Here is a 13,356-nt window from a genome sequence, read left to right as displayed (position 1 = left end):
AGGTATTTTTCATTGTAGTGACACCAGCGGAGCGTTCAGATCCATGGGAAAGCCAAATATCGTTGCCCCACTGTGACCTCCAGAAGTTGGCATCAGCCGAAATTGAGTGAGACTCTTGAAGAAAGCAAAAATCTGTTCGAAATTGTTTAGCAAATAAAAATAAGGCCTTGCGCTTCACATTGTTTAGTAACCCCCTAGCATTAAGAGAAACTAAAGACAAAGCCAAACAACAAAGATTATATAAAAGTATAAACTGTAGTAGGATGAGTCAAAGACGTAGGAGCAGTGAACGTAAACGATAAGGAACCGAGATCTGCACCATTTAAGTCAATTTAAAGTGAAAATAGCTTATTCCATAAACTTTGAGCTAGACGTTATCCGGCTTTGAAATTCAACTCAACTGAAAATTATGTTCAAGACCAAACCAAGGGTTCTTGTAGTAAGAAAGACTAAAAACCCTCTTTAGTGTAATCAGGAACTATTCTGAGAAATAAAATATAAAATAATAATTTATATAAAAGGGTACCTACTATTTTAAGTGCATATGAAAACTGATCATAAAATAATTTAATAAAAAATGTTTTACATATACACGTTCCTAAGTTCTTTTTTTGGAAATAACTATTAATAACTAAATGGAACAATAACCGTGTAAAGTCAGGGCAGACCTGTATGCCCTTTAAAACAGTATCTTAGTTACTGTATACATAGTAATAAATACAGCTTTCAATCTTCTTCGTAAGTTTGTAAACAAAATAGGTCTTCTGGTCATACAAGAACAAACTAATAAATTGAAGTACCTGAGTATTCTTGAAAAATAGTCACCTGATGCTTGTTAGGTAAACAACATAAGGAAAATTAGAATACCATGGCTATCTTGCTGCTGTGATTGCACACTGTGGTATTTCACCCAATAGATATGTTTTCTAATTATTTGTGGGTCTCTGTAATTTGAGGAAAATATGTATCTCTAATATGGTCATACATTGGGCAGGAGGTGAGGAAGTGCAGCTCAGTTTGCACCTCATTTTCTGGGCAGTGTGCACGTCTTCTCTTGAGAGCCAGGTCTGCCTATGGCGGCCTCTCTCAGTGGCAAGGCTATATGCTCACTGAGTCAGTACAAAGTCAAATCTCTTCTTAATTTGTGGTCAGTCAGAGTAGTCAGGTATTCCACTGTGTACTCTCTGTTAACCTCTCTTGGGTACGTGAGACGTTAGCGTCCCACCTCTTCAACAGCCAGTGAAACTGCTGGGCGCCAAATTCAAAAACAGAAATACTCATTATAAAAATTCAGAAAACAAAACATATTTTACATAGGTTTAAAGATGAACTTCTTGTGAATCCAACCACAGTGTCAGATTTAAAAAATGCTGTACGGCGAAAGCATTCCGTACGATTATTTGAGAACATAGCCCACTAGACAAATCATTACAAACAGTAACCAGCCAAGTAGAACAGTTACACAAGTCAGAAATAGAGATAAAATGAATCCCTTACCTTTGATGATCTTCATATGGTTGTACTCAGTAGACATTCATTTACTCAATAAATGTTCCTTTTGTTCGATGAAGTCTCTTTATATCCAAAAACCTCAGTTTGTTTGCGCGTTTTCATCAGTAATCCACAGGCTCAAACGCCGTCAAAACAGGAAGACAAAAAAATCCAAATTGTATCCGTAAAGTTCATAGAAACATGTCAAACGATGTTTATATTCAATCCTCAGGTTGTTTTTAGCCTAAATAATCGATAATATTTCAACCGGACAATAACGTCGTCAATTTACAATTTACAATTTACAAGGCACAACAACTCCAGGTCATCTACAAGGCTATGCTAGGTAAAGCGCCGCCTTATCTCAGTTCACTGGTCACGATGGCAACACCCACCCGTAGTACGCGCTCCAGCAGGTGTATCTCACTGATCATCCCTAAAGCCAAAACCTCATTTGGCCGCCTTTCCTTCCAGTTCTCTGCTGCCTGCGACTGGAACGAATTGCAAAAATCTCTGAAGTTGGAGACTTTTATCTCCCTCAACAACTTTAAACATCTGCTATCTGAGCAGCTAACCGATCGCTGCAGCTGTACATAGTCCATCGGTATATAGCCCACCCAATTTACCTACCTCATCCCCATACTGTTTTCATTTATTTACTTTTCTGCTCTTTTGCACACCAGTATCTCTATTTGCACATGATCATCTGATGATTTATCACCCCAGTGTTAATCTGCTAAATTGTAATTATTCGCTCCTATGGCCTATTTATTGCCTACCTCCTCCTTTTTTTCCCCTACTATGTTATTGACTTGTTTATTGTTTACTCCATGTGTAACTCTGTGTTGTTGTCTGTTCACACTGCTATGCTTTATCTTGGCCAGGTCGCAGTTGCAAATGAGAACTTGTTCTCAACTAGCCTACCTGGTTAAATAAAGGTGAAATAAATAAATAAAATTTAAAAAATTAAAAGGTAAACAAGAAACGCACTCTCTCGGTCTCGCGCATGAAAAAGCTCTGTGACACTTTAGGGTCCACTCATTCAGACTGCTCTTACGTCCTCATTTTTCAGAATACAAGCCTGAAACAATTTCTAAAGACTGTTGACATCTAGTGGAAGGCATAGAAACTGCAATTTGAGTCCTAACTCAATGGATACTGTAATGGCATTGAATAGAAAACTACAAAACCAACAAAAAAAAAGTACTTCCTGAATGGATTTTTCTCAGGTTTTCGCCTGCAAAATCAGTTCTGTTATACTCACAGACACTATTTTAACTTCTCTAGGATAGGGGGCGACATTTTCACTTTTGGATGAATTGGTGCCCAAATTGAACGGCCTCGTACTCTGTCCTAGATCATATGATATGCATATTATTATTACTATTGGATAGAAAACACTCTGAAGTTTCTAAAACTGTTTGAATTATATCTGTGAGTAAAACAGAACTCATATGGCAGGCAAACTTCCAAACAGGAAGGGACAATTCTGAAATGGGTCACTGTGAAAGTCATCGCCTATTCAATTCTCCTATATTTATGGATCTGTATGCACTTCATATGCCTTCCACTAGATGTCAACAGGCAGTAGAACGTGGAATGAAGCGTCTAGCTTGACGTGGGACCGGATGAGAGCCATTGGAGTGACTGGTCAGGCAGATTACCAGTTCTTGGTCACGCACACTGGGCATGTGATGTCCTTCTCTGCCATGGGTTATATAGACATTAAGAAATGCTCCGTTTGGGACGTTATTGGATATATATGAGAAAAACATCCTGAAGATTGATTCTCAACTGAGTTTGACCAGTTTATTCGATGTGTAATATCACTTTTTGAAGTTTTCGTTCATTTGCGTGAATGTGTATGGACACGTGAACTACACATGCTAGCCAAAGTTGCTAATTCGACAGAAGTAATGGACATTATAAAACAAAACAACGATTTATTGTGGAACTAAGATTCCTGGCACTGCATTCTGATGAAAGTTCATCAAAGGTAAGGGAATATTTATGATGTAATTTCGTATTTCTGTTGACTCCAACATGGCGGAGAATGGCTGAGCGCCGTCTCAGATTATTGCATGGGATGCTTTTTACTAAAGTTATGTTTTAAATCTAACACAGCGGTTGCATTAAGAACCAGTATATCTTTAATTAAATGTAAAACATGTATCTTTCATCAAAGTTTTATGATGAGTATTTCTGTATTTCACGTGGCTATCTGTAATTACTCCTGCTATTTTGGAGCCATTTCTGAACATGGCGCCAATGTAAAACCACGATTTGTGGCTATAAATATGCACATTATCGAAAAAAACATAAATGTATTGTATAACATGATGTCATATGACTGTCATCTGATGAAGTTGTTCAAAGGTTAGTGATTAATTTTATCTCTATTTGTGGGTTTTGTGAAAGCTATCTTTGCTGTGAAAAAATGGCGGTGTGTTTTTGGATATGGTGGTGAGCTAACATAAATATATGTTGTGTTTTTGCTATAAAACATTTAAAAAATTGGACATGTTGGCTGGATTCACAAGATGTTTATCTTTAATTATATGTACAACATGTATCTATCTTTCATCAAAGTTTTATGATGAGTATTTCTGTATTTCCCGTTGCTCTCTGTAATGATTCTGGCTATTTTGGAGCCATTTCTGAACATGGCGCCAATGTAAAACCACGGTTTGTGGCTATAAATATGCACATTATCGAAAAAAAACTAATGTATTGTATAACATGATGTCATATGACTGTCATCTGATGAAGATGTTCAAAGGTTAGTGATTAATTTGATCTCTATTTGTGGGTTTTGTGAAAGCTATCTTTGCTGTGAAAAAATGGCTGTGTTTTTTTGGATATGGTGGTGAGCTAACATAAATATATGTTGTGTTTTCGCTGTAAAACATTTTAAAAATCGGACATGTTGGCTGGATTCACAAATGTTTATCTTTCATTTGCTGTATTGGACTTGTGATTTCATGATATTATATTATATTATTTACCTGTGGCGCTATGCTAGGCTATGCTAGTCAGCGTTTCTGATGACAATGATACCGGATCTGGGATGGGTGGTTCAGAGAGGTTAAATTCTACAACCACCTAAAAGGAAGCGATTCCCAAACCATCCATAACAAAGCTATCACCTACAGAAAGATAAACCTGGAAAAGAGTCCCCTAAGCAAGCTGGTCCTGGGGCTCTGTTCACAAACACAAATAGACCCCACAGAGCCCCTTGACAGCAACACAATTAAACCCAACCAAATCATGAGAAAACAAAAATGACTTGATACATTGGAAAGAATTAACAAACCAACAGAGCAAACTAGAATGGTATTTGGCCTTTAACTTCTCTAGGGTAGGGGGCAGCATTCAAAATTTTGGATGAAATGCATGCCCAAATTAAACTGCCTGCTTCTCGGGCCCAGAAGATATGATATGCATAACTGGTAGATTTGGATAGAAAACACTCTAAAGTTTCCAAAACTGTTAACAGCTCTTTTCTGGATTTTGATAATTAGCGGGTATCGGCCTAATTCTGCTCGCTCTCTCGCTCTTAGGAAGAAACTGTGAGGGGAAATTATGTATGAATATTGATAGTTTACAATTAATAGGAAGATATTTTTTTTACTAATGATGTGCTTCTGTAACGGGATGGTTCTCCTCTAGCTCCCTGCAGTTGGTCTGGGCGTATCGTCAAGACCATGGTGTGACTCGGGTTAGAGATAGTTTTACTAACAGAACAGACCTGTTATTGTTTCTGATAATCTTTGCTTCTGAGAAACTAAGCCATTGGGGGGGGGGGGGTAAACAACAACCGGTGCACATAACCACAAGAAGAACCCAAGGTAGTTTGTGATGCCCCGAGCTGCCGGGGAGTGGTGGAACCAGCCATGACAATTATTTTTTAGGTCTACTATATAAGACCTATGTATTCTTTAGATGTCTGAGTTCTCGGTCCAACACTCAAAAGTATGGTGTCGACCAGCTTCATTATTGCAATAATTAATCAACATTAGGTAAAGATGATTGTTTGAAGAAATAACAAAGTCTCTCTTACTTGGTTAGAATTTCCACAACAAAACCTAGAAAGGAAACAGGCTCTGAGGGGTGCCCAGTCCTCTTCTGGCTATGGCGGTTGGAGATTATAAGAGTACATGGCCATTAAGGCCAGTTGTTCTTCAAGATGTTAAAACGTTCATAGAAGATCAGCAGGGTCAAATGGTTGTAGAGGGTGCAACAGGTGTGCCCCTCAGGAGTAAATGTTAGTTGGCTTTTCATAGCCGTGCATTCAGAGGTCGAGACTGCAGGTGCGGTAGAGAGAGAGAGACTCTCTCTCTCTCTCTCTGACTCTCTCTTTCTCTCTCCACCACACATGCTGTCTCAATCTCTGAATATTCGGCTATGAATAGCCAGCCAACTGACATTTACTCCTGAAGTACTGATTTATTGCACCCTATGCACCCTATGCACCCTGCACCCAACCACTTTTTCCTAGACACCGTGCCTCTATATCGGCATTGCTTGCTGTTTGGGGGTTTAGGCTGGGTTTCTGTGTAAGCACTTTGTGATGTAAAAAGTGTGTTATAAATACATTTGATGTGATGTATAAAAGGGGTATAACTGCAAAAAAAAATTAAATAAGGGGCTGTTTGAAAGGAGGTCATGTAAACATTGCCTTGTATTTTTTTGCAGGTAACCACTGTGTGAAATAGGTATAAGTGCATCACATAAGCTGCTACCTCCAGGATAGCATGATGGTCCTGGATCTGACACAGTTTGACAACGTTCTTGATCATCACATTGTTGTACTTCTCCATGTTCCACTTAGTGTAGAGGCCCATCAAGCTTTTCTTGGGGTGCGCCAGATTGTGCGTTATTCCATTAGTAAAAATGTCTGAATTACAAGGACACAGATTCACATTAATGGGCACTCATGGTTGATCTATTTTTAAAACATTCAAACATCTACGCTGATTAAATAGAACATGAGTTGGAAGTGGCTGTTATAAATTATACTGAAATGTTGTGTTAAAAATGAGACTGGAATGTAACATCGACTGCTCATGAAAGCTACAGTATATCCTTTCCAATTAATCATCAGGAGGCTGTAGCAGGTGCTGAATACTACCATAAATTGGCCTGGGCATATCTGTCAATTCATAATAACATTTATTAAGATTACTTTTTTCCCCTGTTTTCTGGCCTGCAGTTTAGAAAACACTCTGGGTTTTACATTTTTAAAATTGTTTATCCAGTTATGATTATTTTATTACATCTCTATGAAACTGACAGGAATAAAATATCACATAACAGAAATAGAATATAAATATAAATAAAACGCATTACCTGGAAAGTGAGAAATATCTCTCAGTAGATCTTTATACTTTCTATATTTACTCATAATGCTGTGGAAGTATTTATCCTACAGGGATAAAACACCAGAGGGTAAGTAAGTCATTAAAGTCAATAATTACACAGAAATAAAACATTTGAAGCAAAAGCTTTTTGACAAGATTTCTTCATAAAGTTTTTGTTCACAGACATAGTGAGTAATTCTAATGTAGTCTACAAATGTTTGATTGAAATGGGAACAATGAATGATTCACTTGCTCAGACATTGATTGAATAAATACACTTATCAGGTAATATCTCACATCTACACTGCTATTCTACACAGAGGTCCTAGTTTTGGGAATAAAAGGAAACTGACCTGATTGGTTTGAGGGGATCTGGGTTCAGTTCAATATGGAATCCCTCGTAGTAGCAGATCAGAGAAGACCGAACTAACACATAAAACAGAATCCTAGATTGTCTGACTTACTGTCCTGTGAATGTCCTGTAGCATTCTTTAAAAACATGTATCAACTCTCTATCTCTGATTGTGCAGTCTCTTGAAGTCACATTCGGACAATGAAAATGTCTTCACATTATGTTCCTCCAATATGATAATATTGTAACAGTCAAATTAGCATTGAAAGCCGGCTTGTAGCACCCTCCGTTTGGCTCAACTGTCCTTGACTTGAATAGCAGCAATACCCTGGTGCCATTTTCAACTCCATTACATACATTGTATAGGTTGCGATTAATCTATATGATTAGACATTTACTGATTATATATATTGAAGTTGCAAACATCTACATTAGACCTATTATACCATAAGCCATAAACTGGTGCATGGCGTATTTGCGTCCTACAATTTTGTGCTCAAAAGAAGTGCATCATTCAGGTCTATGGGGTAGGCAACTTTATATTCTACTGTGTTTTGTATTTTTGTTTACTTTCCTGGGTTTTGTGACTGTGATGCCACAAATATGTACCACCCATAGAGTGGCGTGCCGCTAGTGTTTAAATATGAGGGAATGCAGTTCAACACAGGTAGGTCACATTGGGTGCGTTTGTAAATTCACTCTGGCTATCTACTCCAATTCAGAAGAACTGATGAATTTACGAACGCTTAACACCTGCAAAAAAAAACTTTATTCAATTGTTATCAGCAGCAGTCTGTCACTTGTAAATATTTTAAGAACGGAAATGACCGGTCTTTTGTATTGAACAGACACAGACCACTGAAGAGGCAGTACTGTTAAATTTAATATTGTATACAGAACCATCCAAATCAACTGTTCAGCAGTTCCTCAAATCGAGATAAACACCTGTATTTATTTAAATGAAGATTCAAAAACATTTATGTAAATTGTTCAGGCAAATGTGTAAATACTGCAGAAAGGTAGAGGGAATTAAGGGAACAAGGTAATATATGTCAAATCTGAAAATGAAATGTATTTTGTTCATTTGAAATGTATTTAATGTTAATCCCCTTCTTAGAATGAGGAATGTAGAAGTGAGTCCAACTATCTATATTATAATACCTTAAGCCACAACCTGGGGTAGATTTGCATCTTACAATTTGACACATTTTCTTAATTTTGGGCTCAAAACAAGCGCGTCACCAGGACCATGGGATAGGCTACTTTCCACTGGAACACATCCAACTTTGAGATAACAACAAACAGGGTCGTGCTCAGTAGGGAACGTACTGTAGCAAATGTTTTCCAACGGAATAACAAATACGTGCGTTCTTATACAAGTTCAAGTAACTCAGTTTCAATGTTTTCTCTGTTCTAAACACAACCCAGGTAGCATATGAGAACATAACAAAAGACATGACACAGTTTGTTCATTTCCAGGCTAACCTACTGTTTATTTAATGCAAATTACAGTACCAGGTAACTATTTCTCTGAACCAAGTCACATAGAGACAGAAATATTTACAGGGAGAGGGGACATTAAGCATACCTTCACAGAACAAAAGGGTTATATTCAAAATGAAATCAAAACTTCAGTCACAGAGGCATTCAAGTAGTAGTAATGTTAGTTTTTTCTGTTGTAAAGTCTTAATTTCTGAATATAACCCAGTCCTTTTTCCTTTAATTTTTATATATATATTTTTTTAAACATTGTGTTTTGTACATATATTATCCTTAAAGTCACAAGAAGTGGTCACATTGTTTGTTTTACAGGCCAAATGATTGGATAGCAACACATTTACAGATGCAAATATTACAAGCAAGCATACAAATATATGCTTTAAAAAATGTAATAAAAAAACATGAAGGATCGGTGCTACATGACATCTCTCCCAGAGTGCTGTTGAGAATGTGGACACACAAATCCTACAGACAAATTGTTTATTGCCATAGTTGAGAAAGTAATACTGAATACGATAAGACTCCCCCCCCCCCCCCCCAAACCATGTGGGGTTGTACGTGCATCGCTCATAAAACCATAAAACCACATTTTAAAACCCACCCCAAACCTTCCTGGAAAGAGAATGTATTTTTAAAGTGTCTGAGAAAATCAATGCTACAACTCCCCCAACCATCAAAGGGGATCCCAAAGTCAAAGACACATAGCCAATCGTACAAAAAGAAACAGTGACGAGGTGGAGGGGTGATGTGATGAGTGTGGTCTGTGTGAAGCCTGGCTTTGCAGTGAATTGTGGAACATGAAAGATCAGAGGTGGAAAGGAGAAGTCAACAGCACTCCTCGAAGGAATAGGGTGAAGCTGCCCTGTACGCTGGTCTCGAGTCAGTTTTGTGTTTTCACACTATGGTTAGGATTTCGGGAGGCCAAGCTGATCCTAGATCTGTGCGTAAGGGCAATTTCACAACAGAGCCTCCAGGTAGGACCATAGAGGGAGGAGACCTGGGGAAGAGAGGAGTGAACGAGTGGAAGCAAAGGCACTCCAACCTATAGATACACTATACATTACTGGTTATCCTAACAATGATACAGCCGGCACCTACTGTACAGTCGAGATTGAACTATATGGCTGGAGGAGAAAAACAAAGCTGATCTACAGTTTGACTATACAATAACTTTTAACCTGAATGTTTTTTTCTTTTGTATTCTTCTTTATACCATTAATTTTTGTTTTGTTTTTGCTCGTTAACAGTTCTTGGGTCTGCCTACTGACATTCCATACATACCACAGGAAGACACGCACACGTAAGCCAGTTTGGTGAGGAGCATCTACTTACATAAATACATACACATTTGTGTGTACTTCTTGTATAGGTCTTCAAAGTGTTGAGGGATGGAAGGACTTTCAGTTGCAAAAGGAGAGCAGGAAAGGGTGAGAATGAGGAAGGACTTCCAACAGTGGTTTAAAATTACATGGGGCTGCGTCTGAAATGACACCCTATTCCTTACTACTTTTGCCCAGAGCTATGTGGACTGTGGTCAAAAGCAGTGCACTAAATTATCGGGAACATTCGGACACAGAATGGTAACAAAGAAAGATTGTGATGAAATGCAGCACAATCAACAGCATACGCCCTCATCCAAGCATCCTTCATAGCCAGTCCCCGAAACCCACCCCACCCTAACAAGAAATGGAACAATACCAGGCGTTACTAGTCATAATGTCTATCTGACAAGCAGCAGGAAAAGTAAAACAGAGGTCGTGGTCTACATTGAAATCACATGAAAGACCAGCAGAATATCTTGCTCTTAGGTCTGTTCTGGCAAAGTTTTGTCGGTACGGCATTACCCTTAGGGGAAAAACGGGGTAAAACTCATTTCTGCACCGCTTCTGGCATCTAAAACGGGGACGAACCCAAAAAACATGCAGAGGTGCGAGACAACTGTTGCCTTACGAGCAGAATCACAAAATGGTGCTGCATACAGTAGCAGAATTGTGATTTCTGAAGCGGGAGAGAGAGAGAGAGTAGCTGACACAATTCTACAATATATCAACTGTGTATGTGTACATTGAACACAGACAGATATCGAGGTCAACCATTAAAAGTCACAATGTCATCAAGGTCCTCAGATGTATATGTATGAATGGGTGGGATGGGGTCGACAGGGGCCCCAAGGGGCCACAGTCTGAACGTAAGGCTGTTGCAGGAGGCATGTAGAGGCCTCCCCTACACAGAGAGAATGGGTGACTATACCTAGCGTAAGAAAAAGGAAGATTGTCTATGGAAACAAACACGTCAGAGTACTTTTGTATACTTATTTAGCTATACATGATCTCTACACTAAACACACCCGCACTCAGTCCCCTCCTCTTCAAAGCACAGAAAGATGAAGAGCAGCTCTGAGAACATATCACGGTTGTCCTTTTTGTACAAATAAATAAACAAACATTAATATGATGGGAGAGGGTGGAGGTGGTAGGGGAATAACGAAGTTCCGATTAGGGTTTCCTTGCGTTCATCTTTATCGGGTGTCAGTTTTCTTGCTTTGCTTTATTAGTTGTTTGGTGTGCAGCCATGCCACTGTTGTTGTCCAGGAGCTGGGGCATGGGCAGCGGGCAGACGGGTCAGGAAGAGGGCTCAGGTGGAGGCGTTGGAGGCGGAGGCAGCGTTGGTGGTATGGCCACGGTCTCCGTTGTTGGCATCTGGAAATGGAAGCAGTACGTTACACTACTCGCCTTTAATGAGGAGAGCTCTGGGCCATTATTCACAAAGCGTCTCAGAGTAACAGAGCTGATCTGGGATCAGGTCCACCCTTTCCATATCATGTTATTCATTATTTTCTAAAGGGGAAATCTGGTCCTAAATCAGCTCATGACGCTATACTCTGGGACGCATTGTGAACACGGGCCCTGGTTAGTACTGAGAAGAGACTAGCCAGGAGTACTGAGAGGTGAGGGTGAGAACAGAGGAGGAGAGAGAGAGGTTCCCAATCCTCCACTGACCCCTAGCCCCTGCCACAAGAACCCTAGTTTACACTATCCAACCCTGTCAGATATACAAACGTGTCTAGGGGTTGATTTAGGAATGGCAATTGTGGGAGAGGCAGGGTGAGAGAGAGACACGAGAGGCAGGGTGAGAGAGAGACAGGGTGAGAGAGACACGAGAGACAGGGTGAGAGAGAGACAGAGAGGCAGGGTGAGAGAGAGAGACAGAGAGGCAGGGTGAGAGAGAGAGACAGAGACACAGGGTGAGAGAAAGAGAAAGACAGGGGGGTGGGGGGTGTACTGACCTGAGGGTGCGGAGGCATTGGTAGGGGTGAAGGCCCCGGGCTGATTCCGGGCGTGGGCGGGGATGAGGATGGAGGCTAGGGAGGGGTTACTGGACAACTCTGGAAGCAGAGAGAAAGAAACACCACGTCAGACACAATCACCTATAGACAGAGAGCAGATCTTAGATTTACAACTACAGACCCGACTATCACCACCATCCTACCGGAGTCACAGCATGCATTGATGACCACATCGTAATCAATCACCATCCTCAAATTCAGTAAGTCACATTCTGTGTCTATGGACAAAATTTGCATACGCCCAAAGTTTACACTTGCACACTCCCCATCATGGATTTAAAAGAGTTGGATTGGTGTAAATAGTGACTAGAGGGTGTTTCCAACAATGTCACATCCACGACAAGAAGTGTGAAAGTGCACACTTTGTGAGAAGGGTGGAGAGTCAGGATACAACCACATCTACCAGTTACAACCACAGAGCCAACTACCCAAATACAGTTACCTATAGACACACATTCTACCATTTGGCCTACAACCACAGATCCAACTACCCAAATACAGTTACCTATAGACACACATTCTACAATTTGGCCTACAACTACAGGCCCAACTTTCACATTCACCATCATAGCATATTTAGCCTTTATTTTAGCAGGGCCATTGAGACCAAGCTCTCTTTTACAAGGGAGACCTGCATTACAAAGCAGCAAGGAATAGTGACACAATTACATCAATCATAGTCACAGCATTAATTCGCTGTGATCAAATTTCAATCTTAATCACAATTATCTGATGGATTAATAGTCACATTCCCCATTATCAACCACCACGCTAATCAGGAGTCAAATTTGGCATGTATAGAAATATAATTACTAGAACAGACATTCCTATTCAAGTCAAAGTTCTGTGATGAGAAGACTGGCATCCATATTTAGTGGTCCCATGGGTGTTCCAGTCAAATTTGCAGTCGTCTGAGGGGCTTTGTCCATTCTAGTAATTCTGTAGGAGATACAGAGCTGTGTCTGAGCTCCATCCATACCCTGTGTGGAGAAGTTGAAGAGCAGGGGCTTCTCGCGCCCGTTGGGCAGCTTGAGGTTGGGGTCCCGGAGCTCGTCGAAAAAGGTGTGGGCACAGGCCTCCAGGGGCGTGAAGCGCGCTGTGGGCGTGTACTCCAGCAGCCGCGAGCACAGAGCGATGGCCTCAGGAGGCGTGCGCGGCCGGAACACCTGAGAGCCAATCACACAAGGCTGAAACCGGTCAATGACACAGGTTAGAGGTGACACGTCGGCTAAAGCTCCTGGGTGAAGATTACCCTAGGTACAGATCTAGGATCAGCTTCCCCCAATCCTAACCTTAAGCATTAGTGG

The 13,356-nt window shown here is 40.2% G+C and overlaps 1 protein-coding gene across 4 annotated transcripts in view; it reads right to left on the bottom strand.

The window, feature by feature from the left end:
• Nucleotides 1-8,667: 8,667 nt before the first annotated feature.
• Nucleotides 8,668-13,356, bottom strand: part of LOC139532120 (glycogen synthase kinase-3 beta-like) — a 52,009-nt gene continuing 47,320 nt past the window's right edge. For 2 of the 4 annotated variants that reach the window (XM_071329301.1, XM_071329302.1), the window contains exons 9-11: nucleotides 13,029-13,236; nucleotides 11,990-12,088; nucleotides 8,668-11,402 (exon numbers count right to left, since the gene is read on the bottom strand). In XM_071329301.1, coding sequence (XP_071185402.1) covers nucleotides 11,338-11,402; nucleotides 11,990-12,088; nucleotides 13,029-13,236 — 372 coding nt within the window. In that variant the 3' untranslated portion in view covers nucleotides 8,668-11,337. The remainder of the gene's footprint in view (nucleotides 11,403-11,989; nucleotides 12,089-13,028; nucleotides 13,237-13,356) is intronic. The other 2 variants (XM_071329303.1, XM_071329304.1) reach the window with 1 other exon arrangement.

The sequence above is a fragment of the Salvelinus alpinus genome, chromosome 10 (genome assembly GCF_045679555.1).
Source record: "Salvelinus alpinus chromosome 10, SLU_Salpinus.1, whole genome shotgun sequence".
NCBI lineage: Eukaryota > Metazoa > Chordata > Actinopteri > Salmoniformes > Salmonidae > Salvelinus > Salvelinus alpinus.
The sequence above is the reverse complement of the archived record's forward strand: the minus strand, read 5'-3'. Positions and strand labels throughout refer to the sequence as shown.